The sequence below is a fragment of the Carcharodon carcharias genome, chromosome 18 (assembly GCF_017639515.1).
Source record: "Carcharodon carcharias isolate sCarCar2 chromosome 18, sCarCar2.pri, whole genome shotgun sequence".
Lineage (NCBI taxonomy): Eukaryota > Metazoa > Chordata > Chondrichthyes > Lamniformes > Lamnidae > Carcharodon > Carcharodon carcharias.
In genome coordinates this window covers 50,810,846-50,829,367 of record NC_054484.1, presented here as the reverse complement: position 1 = coordinate 50,829,367, position 18,522 = coordinate 50,810,846, and the positions used below count along the sequence as shown (strand labels likewise).

The 18,522-nt window shown below is 41.0% G+C and overlaps 1 protein-coding gene across 1 annotated transcript in view; it reads right to left on the bottom strand.

The window, feature by feature from the left end:
• LOC121290452 (cilia- and flagella-associated protein 47-like) overlaps positions 1–18,522 on the bottom strand; it is a 661,534-nt gene that overhangs the window by 551,687 nt on the left and 91,325 nt on the right. The window contains 4 exon segments of the mRNA XM_041210889.1: positions 3,261–3,391; positions 4,104–4,348; positions 7,077–7,293; positions 11,840–11,936. Of these exon segments, the coding sequence (XP_041066823.1) occupies positions 3,261–3,391; positions 4,104–4,348; positions 7,077–7,293; positions 11,840–11,936 (690 nt within the window).

The following is an 18,522-nucleotide window of genomic DNA, read 5'->3' as shown; positions in this document are numbered from 1 at the left end:
GATCATTTATTGTGAATATCCCCTCCCCTCTCCCATGCATTAGCTCACGCTTCTCTGACTGAATTCAATTTGCCACTTTTTTGCCCAGTCCATCGATATCTGCCTGCAGTGTAAAATTTTCTTCCCCACTGTCATGACCATGGATCATAGCCCCAAATTACTTACAGAATATTGAACTTTCAAGTAAGACTCAGACTTTTTAAAAAAAGAGGACCTAGAAGCAAAAGCTGGCTGGGACTGTAAGGTGACCACTTGCTGGAAAATTCCTATGTGAATTATACTTGACAAACTAATTGAGAGAGAATGGAATGTCACACTTAAAAAGGTGTCAAGGCCCCTACTTCAGATAGAGATACTTCAAAGGAAGAGATGCAATGCAAAAACTGAACTTTAATCGCCTGTAGTTGCGGAAATAATGGAGGCTGATTACCATCTCATCAGAAACCATCTCCTGTTGAGTTATATCCCAGACTGTGGACATGATCTAAGTTGAAAGAAAGCAGCTTCTGGGCGAAAGACATGTTTGTTTTTTTCCCTTCCAGGAATAACAAGAAAAAGGGTTTAAAAAGCCAACTGCAAACCAGATCTCTGTGTGCTAGTCTATTGTTCTAGTATGTGCTCTGAAAATCACAGCTGAAGAACATCAACTAGGCATCCCTGCACTTACAGGTAAAAAGTCTGTGATTGTTGGAAGCAAATCACAAGTCAGCAAAGCCACGGTTGAAAAGGAAACAGGACAACTCCTTTCAGCTAACCTGCGGAACCAAGAATCCCCAAACCAACTGCTCAACTGCTTAAATCAGCTCCACAGAAATCATGGAAAAACTCAGCAGGTCTGGCAGCATCGGCGGAGAAGAAAAGAGTTGACGTTTCGAGTCCTCATGACCCTTCGACAGAACTTGAGTTCGAGTCCAGGAAAGAGCTGAAATATAAGCTGGTTTAAGGTGTGTGTGTGGGGGGCGGAGAGATAGAGAGACAGAGAGGTGGAGGGGGTTGGTGTGGTTGTAGCGACAAACAAGCAGTGATAGAAGCAGATCATCAAAAGATGTCAACAACAATAGTACAATAGAACACATAGGTGTTAAAGTTAAAGTTGGTGATATTATCTAAACGAATGTGCTAATTAAGAATGGATGGTAGGGCACTCAAGGTATAGCTCTAGTGGGTTTTTTTTTTATTTTATATAATGGAAATAGGTGGGAAAAGGAAAATCTTTATAATTTATTGGGAAAAAAAAGAAGGGGGAAACAGAAAGGGGGTGGTGGTGGGGATGGGGGAGGGGACTCACGACCTAAAGTTGTTGAATTCAATATTCAGTCCGGAAGGCTGTAAAGTCCCTAGTCGGAAGATGAGGTGTTGTTCCTCCAGTTTGCGTTGGGCTTCACTGGAACAATGCAGCAGTGAAGCCCAACGCAAACTGGAGGAACAACACCTCATCTTCCGACTAGGGACTTTACAGCCTTCCGGACTGAATATTGAATTCAACAACTTTAGGTCGTGAGTCCCCTCCCCCATCCCCACCCCCTTTCTGTTTCCCCCTTCTTTTTTTCCCAATAAATTATAAAGATTTTCCTTTTCCCACCTATTTCCATTATATAAAATAAAAAAAAACCCACTAGAGCTATACCTTGAGTGCCCTACCATCCATTCTTAATTAGCACATTCGTTTAGATAATATCACCAACTTTAACTTTAACACCTATGTGTTCTATTGTACTATTGTTGTTGACATCTTTTGATGATCTGCTTCTATCACTGCTTGTTTGTCGCTACAACCACACCAACCCCCTCCACCTCTCTGTCTCTCTATCTCTCCGCCCCCCACACACACACCTTAAACCAGCTTATATTTCAGCTCTTTCCTGGACTCGAACTCAAGTTCTGTCGAAGGGTCATGAGGACTCGAAACGTCAACTCTTTTCTTCTCCGCCGATGCTGCCAGACCTGCTGAGTTTTTCCAGGTAATTCTGTTTTTGTTTTGGATTTCCAGCATCCGCAGTTTTTTTGTTTTTATCACAGAAATCATTAACGGCCGCAACGTTCCACCATTTACTCTTCGCAGACAAGCCAAAAACTGCTTTGTCTTTTGTAACTTTTGTTTCTGGACTCACTTCTCATTTCTAATCTATGTGTATGTATGTTGCATTTTTATTATTTCCCCTCGTGCTTAGTAACTAATAAACTCACTCTTTCTTTAACTCAGGAAAGCTTGGTTAAATTGACTCCTTTTAAAACATAAATACATTTGGACTGGTAAAAGATATCCATGAGGGAAGGGATCCTTTTTAAATTAACCTTGTTGCAACCAGCCAAGGGGGTTAAATAAAGAAGGGGAGCCAGTTCATCTCCCCCCCACCCCCCACCACCACCACCACCACCACCACCACCCCTCACCCAGGAGCATAACAATTTAGGGAAACCTCACCCAGGGACCGATGGGTAAAACCGCACGGCCAATTTTTTTATCATATGCAAATATTTTAATGATGCTCCCTACTTCCAAGTCTAAATCATGACTATAAACCACTGAATCATTGATATATACTATGAAAAGCAATGATGACCAAATAATCTATGTTTTTTGGTAATGCTGGTGGAAGGATAATGCCATTTGATCTTCTATTTCCACCTGAAAGGGCAGGCAGGACGTCAGCCATCTCAGATAAAAGACAACAGACAAAATTTAACGCCAGTCCCCCTCCCTGCCCCCAAGCTGCAGCAGTTGGTTTTTAGGCTTGGGGGCATTTAGTCAGGCAGTAAGGCGCAGCGACCCCACCACCTTCCTGCTTCCAACCAGTTAAGTCCAGGGTGGGAAGGCTCATGGACAACCTTCCTGCCCAGATGTTAATTGAGCTCCTTAAGTGGGCAATTAATAAAAGGCGACATGTATAACATTGAAGTGTGATTAGGAATAGACAATACTGCTCAAATTAGAAATTGGCCCCTTCATTGTCACATGACTGCCAAGGGCAACTGCTGGCATTCCACTGAGTCTAGAGAATTAAGTGGGTGGGGTAACAAATAATAAATGAAAGTTAACATGAATATAGCATTTCCAAGTCATTTAGGAAACCATTCTAAACAGTTCTTTATAAGCTGTTGAAAACAATGGATCTTGAAGATAAAACATCCTTTTACTGGGAAACAGAAAAAAATTATGTTCAGCAATAAATTACATGAATACAAAGCATATATTCAAACACAGTTTTTAGAAGAGAGTGTGAAAATAGCTACACAAATAAATTAATGTAGCATTGTACCTTAGCAACACACTTCAATCTGATTTTGTTTCCATGATGCACAATAAGATCAAATTCTCCTTCCTTAGGGGAAAAATATGATGCATGCCAGACCACTTCACATTCCAGATCATTGAATGCTTCCACAATGCCTGCATAAAGTGTGGTTCATAAGTATACTGTTAAAGAACAACTCAAATGTATAAATAAGAAAAAAATCATTTGCTCACTACAGGCAACTCCTCATATCCTCATCTAACCAGCCAACACTTCCCCCCCTCACCTATTGCCCTCTCACACCCATGCCTCATAGTCACAAATGTTGTCCTTGCCACTAAAGTCATTATGAACATTCACACCTCTCTGCTTTCTCTCCTTGCAGGAGGAGGTTGCAGATGTCAGTAGTGACCTGCTGTGAGAGCCTGAGCCTCCAGGGGCATTGGTGCATAGAGACTATAGAGTCATAGAGGTCTACAGCACAGAAAAAGGCCCTTTGGCCCATCGCGTCTGCACCATTCAATCAAGTACCTAACTATTCTAATCCCATTTTCCAGTACTAGGCCCATAGCCTTGTATGCCAATGGCATTGCAAATGCACGTCCAAGTACTTCTTAAATGTTATGAGGATATTAAGAGAGCTGATCCTCTGCCTTTTGACCATGAGTTGGAGTCTCACCCCCTTCCAGCTGGATTTCAGTCTCCATCCACTCTGCCCTGTGAAGGGCATGTGGCCAAGGAGAAGGCAGCTGGCACTGCTGCTGATGGCGGTGTTGTTGTTGCTACTCTTGACCTGATTGATTTACTCTCTTTCTGTTCCTTTCTCCCTAGTAAGAAGCCAACCATCTTCATTTTTACATGAGCTACCTCCGTCAGGTCGGATGAAGAATGCGATTCCTTCATCTGAGACTATCGGACTCCAACTGAATTGAGCAGGGTGGTTCCTCCTGTTATAAAGCCGCACTGTTGTTCTGAAGCCTGATTCTGCCAAAAGCTCGTAGTTTTGGGTCAGCACCAGCTCATTGCTCGACATTTCAAGAGCAACACAAACCACGTCTGCCAGTATTAATACATGACCAGTATGGCTGTTGTTTATCGTGTAGGCAATTGACCTGCATAATAAAAGAAAAGTGGCTAATGTTTTTGCCGTACCAGCTTAAAAAATAAGCATTATTAGCACAGCATTTCAACATGAACAAACTTCTGTTTACAATCTTTCCCTCAGGCCATTGTACAGTTCCCAAACAGTGCACCTGCTCACCTGCTCGCTGGTGCTGCTTTACTAATCTGTTGACAGACCCCTAATTTTGCTTTTCTTAGAGCCCAATATGCGGTAGAAATTAAAACTCTGCAAATACTGTTTTCCCTTTCCCAGTAAGTAAAAGAATCCATGATTATCTTGTAAACAAACCAAATGCAGCAATTGTAATTTCTATGATAAAAACAATTTCAAATGGTGCCCAATTCAAAGCAGCATTCAGCTTCTCAAACAAAACTTTAAGACTCTAAGATTCCACAAGAATTAATAACTATTGTCATATGCCAACTTTACAGATGGTGGTGAATCACAGATGATTGGACATTAGAAAATGGTTAAAAAAAATTGGTGTAAAAAATTAACTATGATTTCAAGACTATGGTATGAAAACATCCAAGTAGCTTCAATTTTTGATCTAACAATTCAACAATATTCTTTCAAGTGATTATTGACTATCAAGTGACTATTGTATACAAGTTACTATCATGAGCAAATCAGATATCTCGGATGGGATTTTCCAGTCCCACCAGTGGCAGGGATTGTTATGGGCGGAACCAGAAAATTTGGAGAATGGCCAAAAGTCCATTGACCATGGGTGGGAATTTCCAGTTCTGCCAGCAACCTCTGACAATAGTTCATTTAGTAGGCATGTTGTCAGTATAGAACTGAGCCATACAAATTCAGAAGTTTCTGGATTCAATCTCTCTTTTTTCATCTATGTTGAATTAGATGTGCTTTCAGCTGGATAACAATAGTGATGTAACAATAGGTGAGAGAGTTCCCAGTCCAGTGACTCTTCTGGAACTGAGAGAGTGTACAGTTAGGTAACAGCATGATCAGGCTTGGCTGTCACAGTCTTCTCAAGGAATAGCCTACTGACACCCACAAAGCTCACTCATGAGGAACAAACATTTCAGTGCACTAACAGAAATGCATCAGTGCCTGTTGAACCATAAGATGAGTTTGTGTCTTGAAGAGAGGATAGAAAAGGAATATGAACTCTTTACTAAGTACCAATCATTACATTACTATGGCTAGGATTTTGCCCTCGTCGGGCAGGCTTGGCAGGGGTGGTCAGGAAGCCAACTTCCGCCCGCAATCAGGCCATGACTGCAATTTCACACTGGTGGGCCAAATAAGGCCCACCCAGCATGAAACGCATGCTGCAGCACTAAGTAATGCCTGTGTTGGGGAGGGGGAGGACGGCGTGCAGGGAACATCAAGCATGCGCACAGGAAAGTTCTCTGAGACAGCTCTCAAAAGAGTTTTGAAAATGAAAAATAAAGACATAACATTTTTAAAAACATGTCCCTCATGTAACTATGTGAAGACTGTGTCACATGAGCAGGGACATGTTATTAATGAAAGGTTAACATTTTTATTTTATTTTTAATTGCTGTTGGAAACCTCATCCCACCCGTGGATAAGGTTTCCTAAAAAATGCAAAGGCTACTTGGTCTTTTCACCTGCCCGCCAACTGCTGCTGACTCCCATGCACGCCCACTGACCGAAATATTACACGTCATTTTACGCTCGCTCAGGTCGAGCACGCGCCCGCCCAACGAGCTAAAATTTCTGTCTATCTCTCATAAAAGGAAACTAGTAGAGATATCCATTTTTCTGCTAAAATGTGCACTTTTCCAGATTTTTCTGGCTATTCATAAAATGCATTAGATATTAATCAAATTATCTTTCAAAAAATGAAAGACCTGTAATTATAATATAGATACCACCAATAGAATCATAATATGTTCATATGAAATTTCTCTTGCTGCTGTTATGGCACAGATTTCAAAACACATAGGTTGCCACTGATAGAATGGAACAGAGAGAAATGTCAGACAAATTTCTTAAGTGTTCATGAGCTTTAATGTGTAATTTCAAGGTGAAAATAACAAACACTTTTAACATTAATTTGTATAAGCAAAAAAGTGATTAATTGAAATTCACCATTTGAAGAACATACAGTTATTAGTGCCATCAACTTGTAGTTTATTTTGTATCATACATGTATTTATGCTTTAGAATCACTTCTGCAAGTGCTGGCACAAAATGCATCACCTAGGACAATCAGGTAATGACTTCAAACTGGGGCCAACTGCCAGCTCCCCAAACCTATCAGGAATTAATCTGGAAATTGAGTCCAAATTTGAGTTATATTTTTTGAATAATTATATATTTTCTAAGGCCCTATGCAAAATGAAAGCAAAATCACAGACAGGATTTTACAGTGCTTGCCAGACACATCAGTGGCATAAGATCTCAGAAGATCTTGACAATACTTCATGTTAACTTTGTTACAACATTAAAACAAATCAGGGGTGAAATTGGGCATGGACATGGACACAAATTGTGCGTTACTGCATTGATTACCTATGAGACACCCAGCTGATAGTCAGTTCCACTGACTTCTATAGAAATGGATATTAGTATATCATACAAAAGGCTGAAAAGTTATTTTGCCTGCCTTGTTTCTATGTCCATATCCAATTTCCCAACAACTTATATTTATTTGCATATTTATATCCACTCCCACTTTGATTCTCCATTAGAAAGAAAAGTAATTCTTCTTCAATACTTACTTCTGAAAAACTCCCTCTGATGTAGATTCAAATATTATTGGTAGATAAGCTGCAGACATTGGTGGAATCACCTGTGATAAAGGGCTAGATTCTCGGAGCTCTGGATAATTAGTAGTCACTTCAATTAGAATGTAGATTGGTAAATTGTTTACAATATTCAAATTCTGCTTAGATGTTGAATGTACACAAACTGTTCCAAAGTCAATTGTCGTTGGGCCTGTAATTAGAAAAAAAGTATGAATTTAGAGAAAAATACTGCATGAAACAATTACCTTGGTAATGGGCGAAGTGCAATAGCACAAGGGACAAAGGGTTGCAGATCCTTAACTGTTTAATACATTTTCCAAATTAAAACATGCTACAGTATTAACCCAAGGGTATGAGTGCTGTATCGTTCTTACTTAGAGAAAAAATAAATGTAACACTATACAATTCTTTGTGCAATCAAATTACAACAACAGTATAGTTGCTTATTTTCTGATGTTCAATCTTCTGTTAATGATTTCTGCACCAAATTTACTGTTAAAACTTATCCCAATTAAAATTATGTCTAAAGTACTAAGATTTTTAAAAGTATACTTATCTATATCAGTTGGAGGGGAATAATTCACATCAGAGCAGAGTAAAAACAAACTTAGTGATTACATAAAATATTTATTCTCCAACTTTAATCAGTAAACGACTAGTTTCCTCTATTTTCTAAAAAAGTTATTATTCATTATTTATTAATTCACCAAGGTTAAACATTAAGAATTGCTACTTGAATGAGATATCAGAGAAGGCCTGGTCCACTTGGATCCCACACCTCTTCTAGTGAGAGTGGGAGAAAATATGCAACCAAAAAAAAGCCCCCTCCAGACCGGCCAATGACTTTCCAAAAGAGTAAGAGGATAAAATACCTTGAAAAAAGGTCATGTCACCCTTCAAACAAAGTACCGAGGTAGAATTTCCCCAAAGTGTTAAGAATAATTTGAGATAAGGGACAGAAGTGTCCCAGATTTGCACTAAGAGTGGTAGCAGGTGGATAAAACGATGTTTTACCCACCGGCCGCAATGGCAGGTTTTCACACCATATTGTCCCAAACCTGCCGCATTTGTTATGCATTCCTGGGAAACACGCTGTTTCCATGGTGGGCGGGCTCTCATTCACCTGCCACGCCATTGCCTCACCACTTCATCATGCCAGGCACCATATTTAAAGTACAGCCATGCGCACACATCTCACTGCTTCCAGCTCAGGACTATTGAAAGTCCATGAAAGGCAAAAAGACTGCAGCCCCCAGGTTTAGTGATGCATCACTGGAATGCCTTTTGGACGCTGTGGAGGCCTGTTATGATGCCCTCTACCTCCGTTCTGGCTGCAGGATGGGCAGCGGCATGACCAACTAGGTTTGGGAGGTGGTGTCAGTGGTGATCAGTGCCAATGCTGCACAGAAGAGGTCGGTCATCCAATGCAGATAGAGGATGGTCTCATCCATGCAGCAAGGGTATGGCTGCCATCTCATCACTCTAAACTCACACACTCAAGCCCAGCACACATTCACTGGCATCTCATTCACTGCCAGCTCAAGGGACATCACCACCCATTCTCACATCCCTCACATGTCCATCTGGCCTCAACTCCTCTGGAGACTGCCTCCTCAGCCCTCACCATCTTGAGGCCACTTGCACAGATCAATATATGCCCCCACTCACACCCTGGGTTACCCTCCTTCCCCAGGGCAGCAGCCTCTTCCCTTGCTTGAGGCCACTTCTCCCCCTTCGCCAAGCAAGCCCTAGCCCTGCAGCCATTGAAAAGCCATCTACTTATGGCTGATTTGGTAGATAGAGATCTGTCGTGAGCTCCGCTAAAAGTGATGTGGTGCTTTCTGTGAAGCCTGGCACTGATGACTGCGAGTGCTGACCGAAGCAAGGTAGGCAAACAAACCTTGAAGTCTGAAGTGAAGTGCAGCCCGCCAGTTGCACGTCGCTTATCACTGTTGTGAAACAAGTCGGCATGTTTTCCCGCCGATGTGGGTGGATGATCTAGCCGGGGTGGGTGGAGGAACCTTAGGGGACAGGCCTAATAATAAAAATGCTGACGTATTACAATGAGGTTCCCGACATCTGATGGCGGAGAACATGGCCCATCATCAGTGGGCTGAGCAGACGATTGCGAATTGGTTTCACGCATCATGAAACCGATCGTGCCATATTTTCCGCTCACGCCACCGAACATGCCCGTTACCAGAGGGCCCGCACAGAAAATCCCAGCCAAAATTTTAAGTACATTTGCGTATCCAGATCTGAAAGCAGCAAAATAAGACCAACATGTAGGAGAAACTCTTTTCAGGTTCAGGATTAAATTGATATGCTTACAAAGTAAGAGAACAAAGCTCACTGATTAATAGTCTGGCCAAAATAATTATGTAATCGCTTAACTGAACCATGAAAGTGTCAACATTATGTGATGCAAAAACAAAACACTGCAGATGCTGGAAATCTCAAATAAAAACAGAAAATGCTGGAAACACTTAGCAGGCCAGGCAGCATCTGTGGATTGAAACAAAGTTAATGTTTCAGGTCCGTGACCCTTCATCAGAAGTGAAGGGTGACCTGACACTGGCAGATCAGAAAAAATCAGGGATAACCCCACCTCCGCCATTTCAAAGAGTAATCAGGCAGCTAAAGAGCTGCAGTCATGCTCCTGTTCATTTATGGCACGGTATCCAGCCACCAAGAGCTACTGGACGATCCAGAATGGGGGGCAGTGCTGGAACTGCACCAACAGCCTGGAGAAACAGCAATGGATGCCACCCTCAAACAAAGGTAGGAGGGATCGGGGGTCATTGAGACCAGTCAGGTAGGTCCTGCCATGTTGCAGTCTGGTAAGGGCAGGTGGTGATGTTTCTGTTGAGGTGACCTTTGCTATCATTGGAGCCCCTTGGTGGGCCACAGAATACCCAATGAGGAGATCACCCCTCCTTCAAACCACTGGAGCCAGGCCTACCAAGACTTACTGGGCACAACCACCACCCCGCTCCCCCCACCCCTTGCCATTTGTATAATACCAGTTAGGGGCCTCAACTGGCCTCTGGATAGGAAGCTCATCCTCTACTTTCCCTGTTGTTGATAATAATTCCATGGCATCAGAAGGCCATGGGCTCTCCACCCCATGCCTTCCCACCTGATTCTCTGCTCTACCACCCCTGCATTTCCCAACCCAATCCTGAGCCCCCTTTAAATTCTGCTCATTTTGTCACCCCAGGATAGATCTCCATCAACCATGCTAGCTCTTCCAATTCTCTAGCTGCCAAGTTTTTCTTCAGTATGTTAGCAACCTGTGTGGGAACTGAATGCAATGAGGTTTTTGAATCCTAATGTGATGGCTATCTCAATTTAATTGAAGACTGGTATATATATATATATATATATATATATATATAGATATATTTGGTTTACATAGGAACAGGCATTGGTTCTTTCATCCCTCAGCCTGATCCAGCATTCAATTACATCATGGCTCATCTGAACTTCAACTCCATTTTCCTAGCTTTGATCCAATCCTTTGATACCCTTACTTAGTAAAGATCTGGAATTCTTAAACTTGAAAATTTCAATTGACCCACAGTCTTTTGAACAAGAGAATTCCAGATTTTGACTATCCTTTGTGTAAAGAAGTGCTCCCTGATCTAATTCATAAATGGTTCCAGCTCTAGTTTTAAAATTGTTCCTCCTTGTTCTGATTCTCCATCAGAGAAAATAGTTTCTCTGTATTCATTGGATCCTTTCATCATTTTAAACACCTTATGAAATTGCCCCTCAACGAGTAAACTCAATAGCTCCTATTTCAGCTCCACTCAACTGAAACCAATTTTTAAATCATTATCTGTCTCAAATAAATCTATTACAGGTAAGACTGGCTTTGGTTTCTTGCTTCACCAACTGGCTGGAGTACAACAGCCTTGGGGATTTGGTGGGGGGGGGAGGGGGGAGAGCAGGTAGACACATAAACTGAGGCTTAGAAGAGAGCATGCTGCATAGCCAATATGCATGGAGCAGTACTGAGGCAATGACCAAAGGCACAGTGAAACCTGTAATAACAGCAACAAACTCAGGAACAAGAGATATGCTAATAAGGGGCAGCCCAAATTCAGCAGCAGAAATGCACAATAAGGACCCGAACAAATAGGTAAGCAAAAATCCATTATTGTTACTGGTTCAAAAGGTGAGATGTTAAATATCCAAATAGAAAAAAAGAAGGCCCTCACTCTATACATTCATTTGAAGATAAATTACTCTCGACATATTCTCTCTTCATGTAGCATCCAAAAGTTGCTAATCATGGCTCTCCACACATCACCGTCTTAAGCAGTCTTTTCATGATGCCATAATATCACAATAGGGCAAATAGAAGAGGCAGGACCAAAAATTACCTCAGCTGGCATGGGGACTGAACCCACAGGTCGTCACCATTAAGCACTACATTCTAACCATCTGAGCTAACCAGCCTTACCTTGACATATTACGACTCATTATCCAACATGGCACTTTCAGTGGGGAACATTGAATATTGGGACCACACACAAGATACAAGTGTTAGATGCAAATGAATATGTTGTTTTTAACTTAAATGGTTGGAAAACTGCACAACAAACACCCAAATTGCCAATAAGCAGTATCTGCAGACACGATTTCCTGCAAGGAGCGTAATTACCCCTACTAAATCGACTATTCAGAAGTGAATTATAAATATCAAAGATATAAACTAATAGTCAACCTACCAATGGATATGTGGTGAAGCTGCTGAGGTGTCAGAATCAAACTGCAATCCTTCTCCTCTTGAAGCGAAGATGGAACAGCATTAAGACCGTCCCTTGCCTGCAGTAAATCAATTGGGAGGAGATCAAATGTGCTTGTAATGGAAGAAAACAGTGAAATTCCTCCTTACCAAAAACACGGTCCCAATAATATCTATAAATACATTGTCCATTTGTTTTGCAACATTGATGTGTTCTGGTTTTTCAAACACATTAACAATATTTTCTCATTCAATTTGATATGGAAACTAATCTGCAATGTTTACATTTTTGTGTTCCCCATTTCTCCTCTGTGTTTTGGTCGACATTTCTCCCTTAAATAACACCTAAAAACAGTTGGTAAATTCTTGCCCTAAGGCTGATATTTATCTTCAGTGGTTTTGTGAAGCTACTCAGATGAATTCATTGACCGTGAAGTGCTTTTTGGGATATCCTAACATCATGAAAGACACTATATAAATGCAAACCCTTCCTTCCTTCCTTTCTTCTTCCCCTTCTTTCACAAGATAAAGATTTTGCATGATATGATGTCAGGAATAATGGCCTGGACTTTGTGGAGTTTTTGATGTAAACAGGGATTCTGTCTGCACCTTTCCAGTGCAGATTAATAGAGAAATCCTTCAGTTGCTGTCTGCTGTTTACTGCTCTGCCACAGGCTGCGCTGTAGACTGCCAAGTTAAAGCCAACAATCATTGAAATCAGTCTTCATTCTCACACCACCATTAAAAGCCAATAAAATGTTTCAACTTGTTCAAACAGGTGTAAATGGGTTTTTAATGATAATCTAAGCAATAAACATTGCTGAGCAACAGATCCAGTCCTTAAAAAGTGATTTTATATTTGTGGAGTGCTGTTAAATGTCACCATTAAGATTAATCACTAGGCCTTTAAAACTAATTTTTTAAATATTTTCTCATGATATTTGAGTTGTCACACCATGTGTATGACCCAATCTTTACTTTGTTCTATGTAAATATTTTAAAAAGTAATTTGATTTTAGTACTTTTCATTCCCTGGCTGTGAGAATTTTTTTAACATGATTGGCTACTGGGACAGCTTGATGCCATCACTGCAGCTCTACTCTGGAAATCCCCATTAAAGAATGCTATGAAGAGATAAGGTTCACACCACAAAAATCACTAGGTCTCTCAGCAAGGCTTTCTTCAAGTTCAATGGTGAAGTCCTTGCTTCATCACTGACCGCAAAATCCAGGTCATTGTGTTTTTTTTAATATAATCACGTACTCATCTTTCAGAGGAGGCATGAAACACCATCCGTCCTGTCAAGTGCATGTAAAAGATCCAATGGCACTATTCAAAGAGTTCTCCTTGTGTCCAGGACAACATTTAGACTTATGTATTTATCTCATTTCTGTCTCCAGGACTTAGTGTGAAAAATGGCTGAGCATTTCAGCCATGATCTAAGTGGATGGCAGTGCAGGCTCGAGAGGCAATGTGGCTGTTGTAAGGTGGCCAAGTTGCGCTATTGAGTGTTAGAGTTGATGTGCAGACACTTCTTGGGTGGAAACATTAAGTTTATTTACAATATACTCAGCAGCAACTACACGTGTGCTTTCAACTCCAACTCTGATCCTACACTAACTGCTGAGGTTGCCCACACTACTTTCCTATTGATCACTACAGATCATGTGATCTTGCCTAACAAATATTATTCTTAAAAGTAATTACACACTAAACAAGACCATAATTACTACATTCCTACCCCTTTAATTCGGCTATACATATTATATTTACAAGCTATACATATTTTTCAAGACAATATAATATTTACACTAGGTTAGGAATTTACAAGTTTAGTCTTTCAGGTGGTTTCCTGGTGCATGTGGAACGTCACACCTCCACAACTTCAGATTCTTTGTCAGGAGCCTCCTTTTCTGGAATTGCCTGAATATCAGGTACTTGGGTGGGCACTTACAGTTCTATATCCTCAAGTCTTACAGAAGTATCAGACATGTCTGTCCTGTTCTTAACAGAAAATGCAGACCCAGTCATGATCACTGGTGGAACCATAACTTGATGTTTGTTCTTTCTTCCTTAAATGGTCCACACACTAATGGATGATCCAGCCTTCTACCTCCATGTGATAAGATAGAGGGCCTGTCACCTCACCACACTTATTTAACCCAGTAACCACTTTGGTCCTGCTCAGAAATTTTTTACACATACCAGCTCTCCCATGGTAAATTTTCTCTCATTACTATGCCAGTCATGTCTGGTTTTCTGGCTTCCCTGACTCCTTTCCACCTTCCCTTCCCCCTCCAAGTTCGGCAGTATCAAGCTCAATCTCGCTCTGAGACAGCGTTTCAACAATAACTCAGCAGGTGTGATACCTGATGTGTGAGGGCCAGTCCTATAATGAGAAAGAAAGTGTGTTGGCTTGGTTGCCAATTCACTAGTTAGCTTTTTTATGCCTTGAACAATTGAACTGCCCTTTCGGCCAGTCTATTTGAGGAAGGGTGGTATGGTGCAGTTCTCACGAGTGATACCGTTGACTGAAACCGTTGAAACTCAGCACTTGTAAATGCCATGCCGTTATCGTAAACGACTACTTCAGGGGTAATCAATGAATGGCAAAACTCTGACGTAGTTTCACAATTGTAGCATCAACATTGATGACTTCACCTCATATACATCCAACCATTTTGAATGGGCATCGACAATGAGCAAAAACATTGTTCCCAGGAAAAGTCCAACGTTGTCGATGTGTAACCGTACCCAGGGTCTACCAGGCCACTCCCATGGGTGGAATGGAGCTGTTACTGGCAAATTTTGCAGTTGCTGACATTTCACACAATGCTTCACTAAACTCTCTATTTTGCTATCCATGCTAGGTTACCATAAATAATTGCATGCTATGGTCTTCATTCAGGAACTTGCTGGATGTGCACTGTGTAGTTCAATTAATAGTGGCTCCCTTCCCTTTGCAGGAGCTATCACTCGGACTCCCCACAATACGATGCCATCCTGGCTGGTTATTTCATGTCATCAGTTGATGTCCGGTTTCATTTTGCCGGATACAAGATCCTGTGACCAACCATGTAGCACTTGTTCTTGTACTGGAGATAGGACTGGGTCCCGACTTGCCCAGTCTCTGATCTGTCGAGCACATATCAGCAAGGATTCTAAGAAATTTAACAATAAAACAAGTTCTTGTGGAACTGGGACATGCTCATCATTTTCTTCTAAAGGCAAACGACCAAGGGCATTGGCGTTTGCGATTTGATTGCCAGGCCTATGTATGAAAGTGTATTCGTATGCTGCCAGAATTAAAGCCCATCGTTGTATTCTTGCTGAGGCTATGGGCGGTATACCCTGTTACTCACAATAAGAGGTTGTAGTGGGAGAATTAATCCAGGCAGGAATCTTGGTTAAAGCTGGTTTATTCCCAAGACAACTCCTCTGAGCCACTAACTTCCTAGTAGCTTTCACACAAAAAGTGTTCCAGCTGTACCTTTTTAATCTATTCAGTTGGGATAATTAATGCCCATCACCTGTTTAACTACCAATTGGTTTTAACAAGATGATTGCCATATTAACAGATTCCCCTCTTTTCTTTTTAAAATTAAAACTAAAAAAATCTTGAACACTTTTTCTAAACAAACAGAAGGAAATAATGTCACGTATTTCCACGTCTATAATTCCCGAATTTCTTTTACCACACGTATCTATATACAAAGACACAATTATAAAACAAAAACAATTTTTTCATTGCATCATTATAAGACACCCCTCTTCCAACACATTTAATAATTTTTTTAGAGCAGGCACTTTTTTTTGTGAAACAGTCTGTTAGTTGGGGACTTGTGTCAATCCAATTTATCTTAGAGATCTGTTTTCTTTCTAACATCTCCTTTATGCTGGCTAGGTCTATTCGTAGTCTTTTTTCTGTGACACTTTTTGTGCAATTAATATTGTCCTGTACCTCAGTATTACTTTGTTTATAGTCAGTCAACCCTGTACCTGCCATCATCTGCTCCTCATAACTACCTAGTGTATGTGTATGTGAAATGCATGGTGCTTCCTCGCATTCAATGTCCTGTTCAGAACCTGTGAAGGTATGGTCAGTACAAATTAACTGTGAAGAATGTACCTTAACAGCTTGATTACCGTGTTGCACAATTGCTACTTTCCCATCACTCCCTTTACCTTGCCAGGTCCTTTCCACACTTTCTGGCCTTCCCTTTTATAATATACCATGTCTTCTTACCTAAACTGTATTTCTGATGGTCTTATGTGGTGCTGTAGGGCCTGCCAAATTTTCTCCGAAACCTCAGCTTTAATGAAAGCTTTTCTGCCTGCATGCAAAGCGTTCAGATGAGCAGAAAAAGTGGAGCTAATGCTAGTCCTTTTGAGAGCAAGGGGAGCATCTAACAACACCAAAGGTAACTTCGGATTTTCTTCCATACACCAACCAGTATGGACTGTATCCCCCAACCATTTGCCGGGTTCTCTACATGCATCGCCCATGCTAATGCTGTTTGCAGTTTTCAACCTGGTTGATCTGCCAATATTTTATGTAACATATCATCTATTACTGCATGGTTTCTTTCACAAAGACCATTACTAAACAGGCTTTCAGCTGCAGTGTGTATAACTATAATGTTTAAATGTTCACTCATATCTCGAAATTCATCATTGGCGAATTCCCCACCATTATCTGTGAGGAACTACATTGGTGTTCCTAATCCTGTTCCTACCCATTTCTCCATGACCTTATCGACAATGTCTTTGTTACGTATCACAGTGGACAGACTAAATCTGGTTCCCATTTCTATGAATTGTAGTAAAAAAATACCCCTATCCATGTCCCAAACTTTCAAATCCATTGGCACTGCATCATTAAATTCCCTGGCTAGTGGCAAGCTCACAACAGGATGCGGTGGTGTCTTGCAATATTTAAGGCAAATTTCACACTGAGCAGTGACTCGTTCAATAAGAACAACATGTCCTTTGTCAACCACTCCCGCATCTCAAAGCGGAGGCTTCAGTTTCTGTCGCGCCGGATGTGCAAACTATGTAATTTCCAAATGATCTTCTTTTTGTCCACCAAATTCTCATTCTCAGCAGTTAACAAAACTTCACGAACTTTTTGATGAGAAATCTCTGGCTTCTTTAGTGGTAATCAGTAATGGCCTGACCAAGTAAAATGAAGATCCACATTTTTCCCAAACACAACTGCTCTATCACTCTTCATATCTAGCGTCATCTGAGCCGTCTTCATTGCAAATTGACTCAACAATAACGGTATCTTACTAGAAACCACATCAGTACTGATAAACAGATTGATCCCTGGTATCTTACAAGGGAGGACCATGTATTGTCATCTCTGAACCTGAAGCAGGCAGAGCTTTCATATTCCTTGACCTTCCGCTGGTCTGCTGCCTCGAGACACTCCGGATAGCAGTTAAGCCAATCTATGCTGCACATTGAAGAAGTACAACCAGTCCAGAACTGCACAGCTGAAGGAATCTACCATCAAGATACTCATCACTGGATTCAAACTCTCAATGATCAATACAATTCTATCATGGCAGTCACCATCATCATTTTCAGTTTCAGATGAATCTGTCACATGGGTCAGTTCAAAAACACAATTCCTTCTTCTAGTCAGTTCATCACGTTATGATACTGAGAATCACACCGAAAACACAGATTAACCACTCCCCGTGCATTTTTTGGGTTTAAATGTCTACGGTTACCTTCCCAGATGCGCTTTTTGTCCCGACTCTCAAATTAGCTAGGGTTACGACCATTTTCAGGCTTCGCCGTTAACCTCATCTTTGTATCGGAATCTTGGTCTAATATTTGGCCGACTGTGAAATTTGGTCACCAGTGAATCCTCTTTCCTTTGTTTTACAGCATAGTTGTTTGCATTTGCTAAAAACGTGGCAGGGAACAACTGTTTCCCCAGAAACTTTTTTTTAGGGCAGCAGCCATTTGATTTAAGAGAGGTTCTTTCCCCTGGAACTGAACCCCTGTTAGCACTAAAAGACTATCAACATGGGAATTGTGAGCACAATCCAGTAATTTAAATGCCAATACTCTGGAATTTCAAGTTCAAATTGCTGTAGTCTCCTGTACCATTTATCAAAATCCATGATATATTCTTCCAAGGGCTGATCATGTGATTTCCTAAACCTATCAAAGATCGACCAAGCTTCATACGCTTCCAATAACTCACAATTTTTGGATAAGTTCTACCAAAAGGATATCAGACGGTTTAATCCCTCTTCATGATCCAAATCATCCTCTTTCCATTCTGAAAATACTTTACTCCTTATCTTACTTTTGGCTGATAATGGTAATGCCAAAGCCATACCTTACTTCTTCCGGGGTATGGAAGTAACCCAGGTCCACATTTCAACTTCAGCCTTCCATTGCTGATAAAGGTTCAGAGTCAGAAAAAATTGGTGGATGGTCAAAGCTTGCGATTTTGCACCATCATTCCGTAACTTAAATTGTCAGCAACAGTACACTTCTTTTCCCTCAGAGGACTGAGACAGAAAGCTTCAGATACAGCAACCAATCAGCAAAGTTTAAAGTTCATTCTCTGCTACCATGTTACTGACAATAAGAGGTTGTGGTGGAAGAATTAATCCAGGCAGGTCTCTTGGTTAAACCTGATTT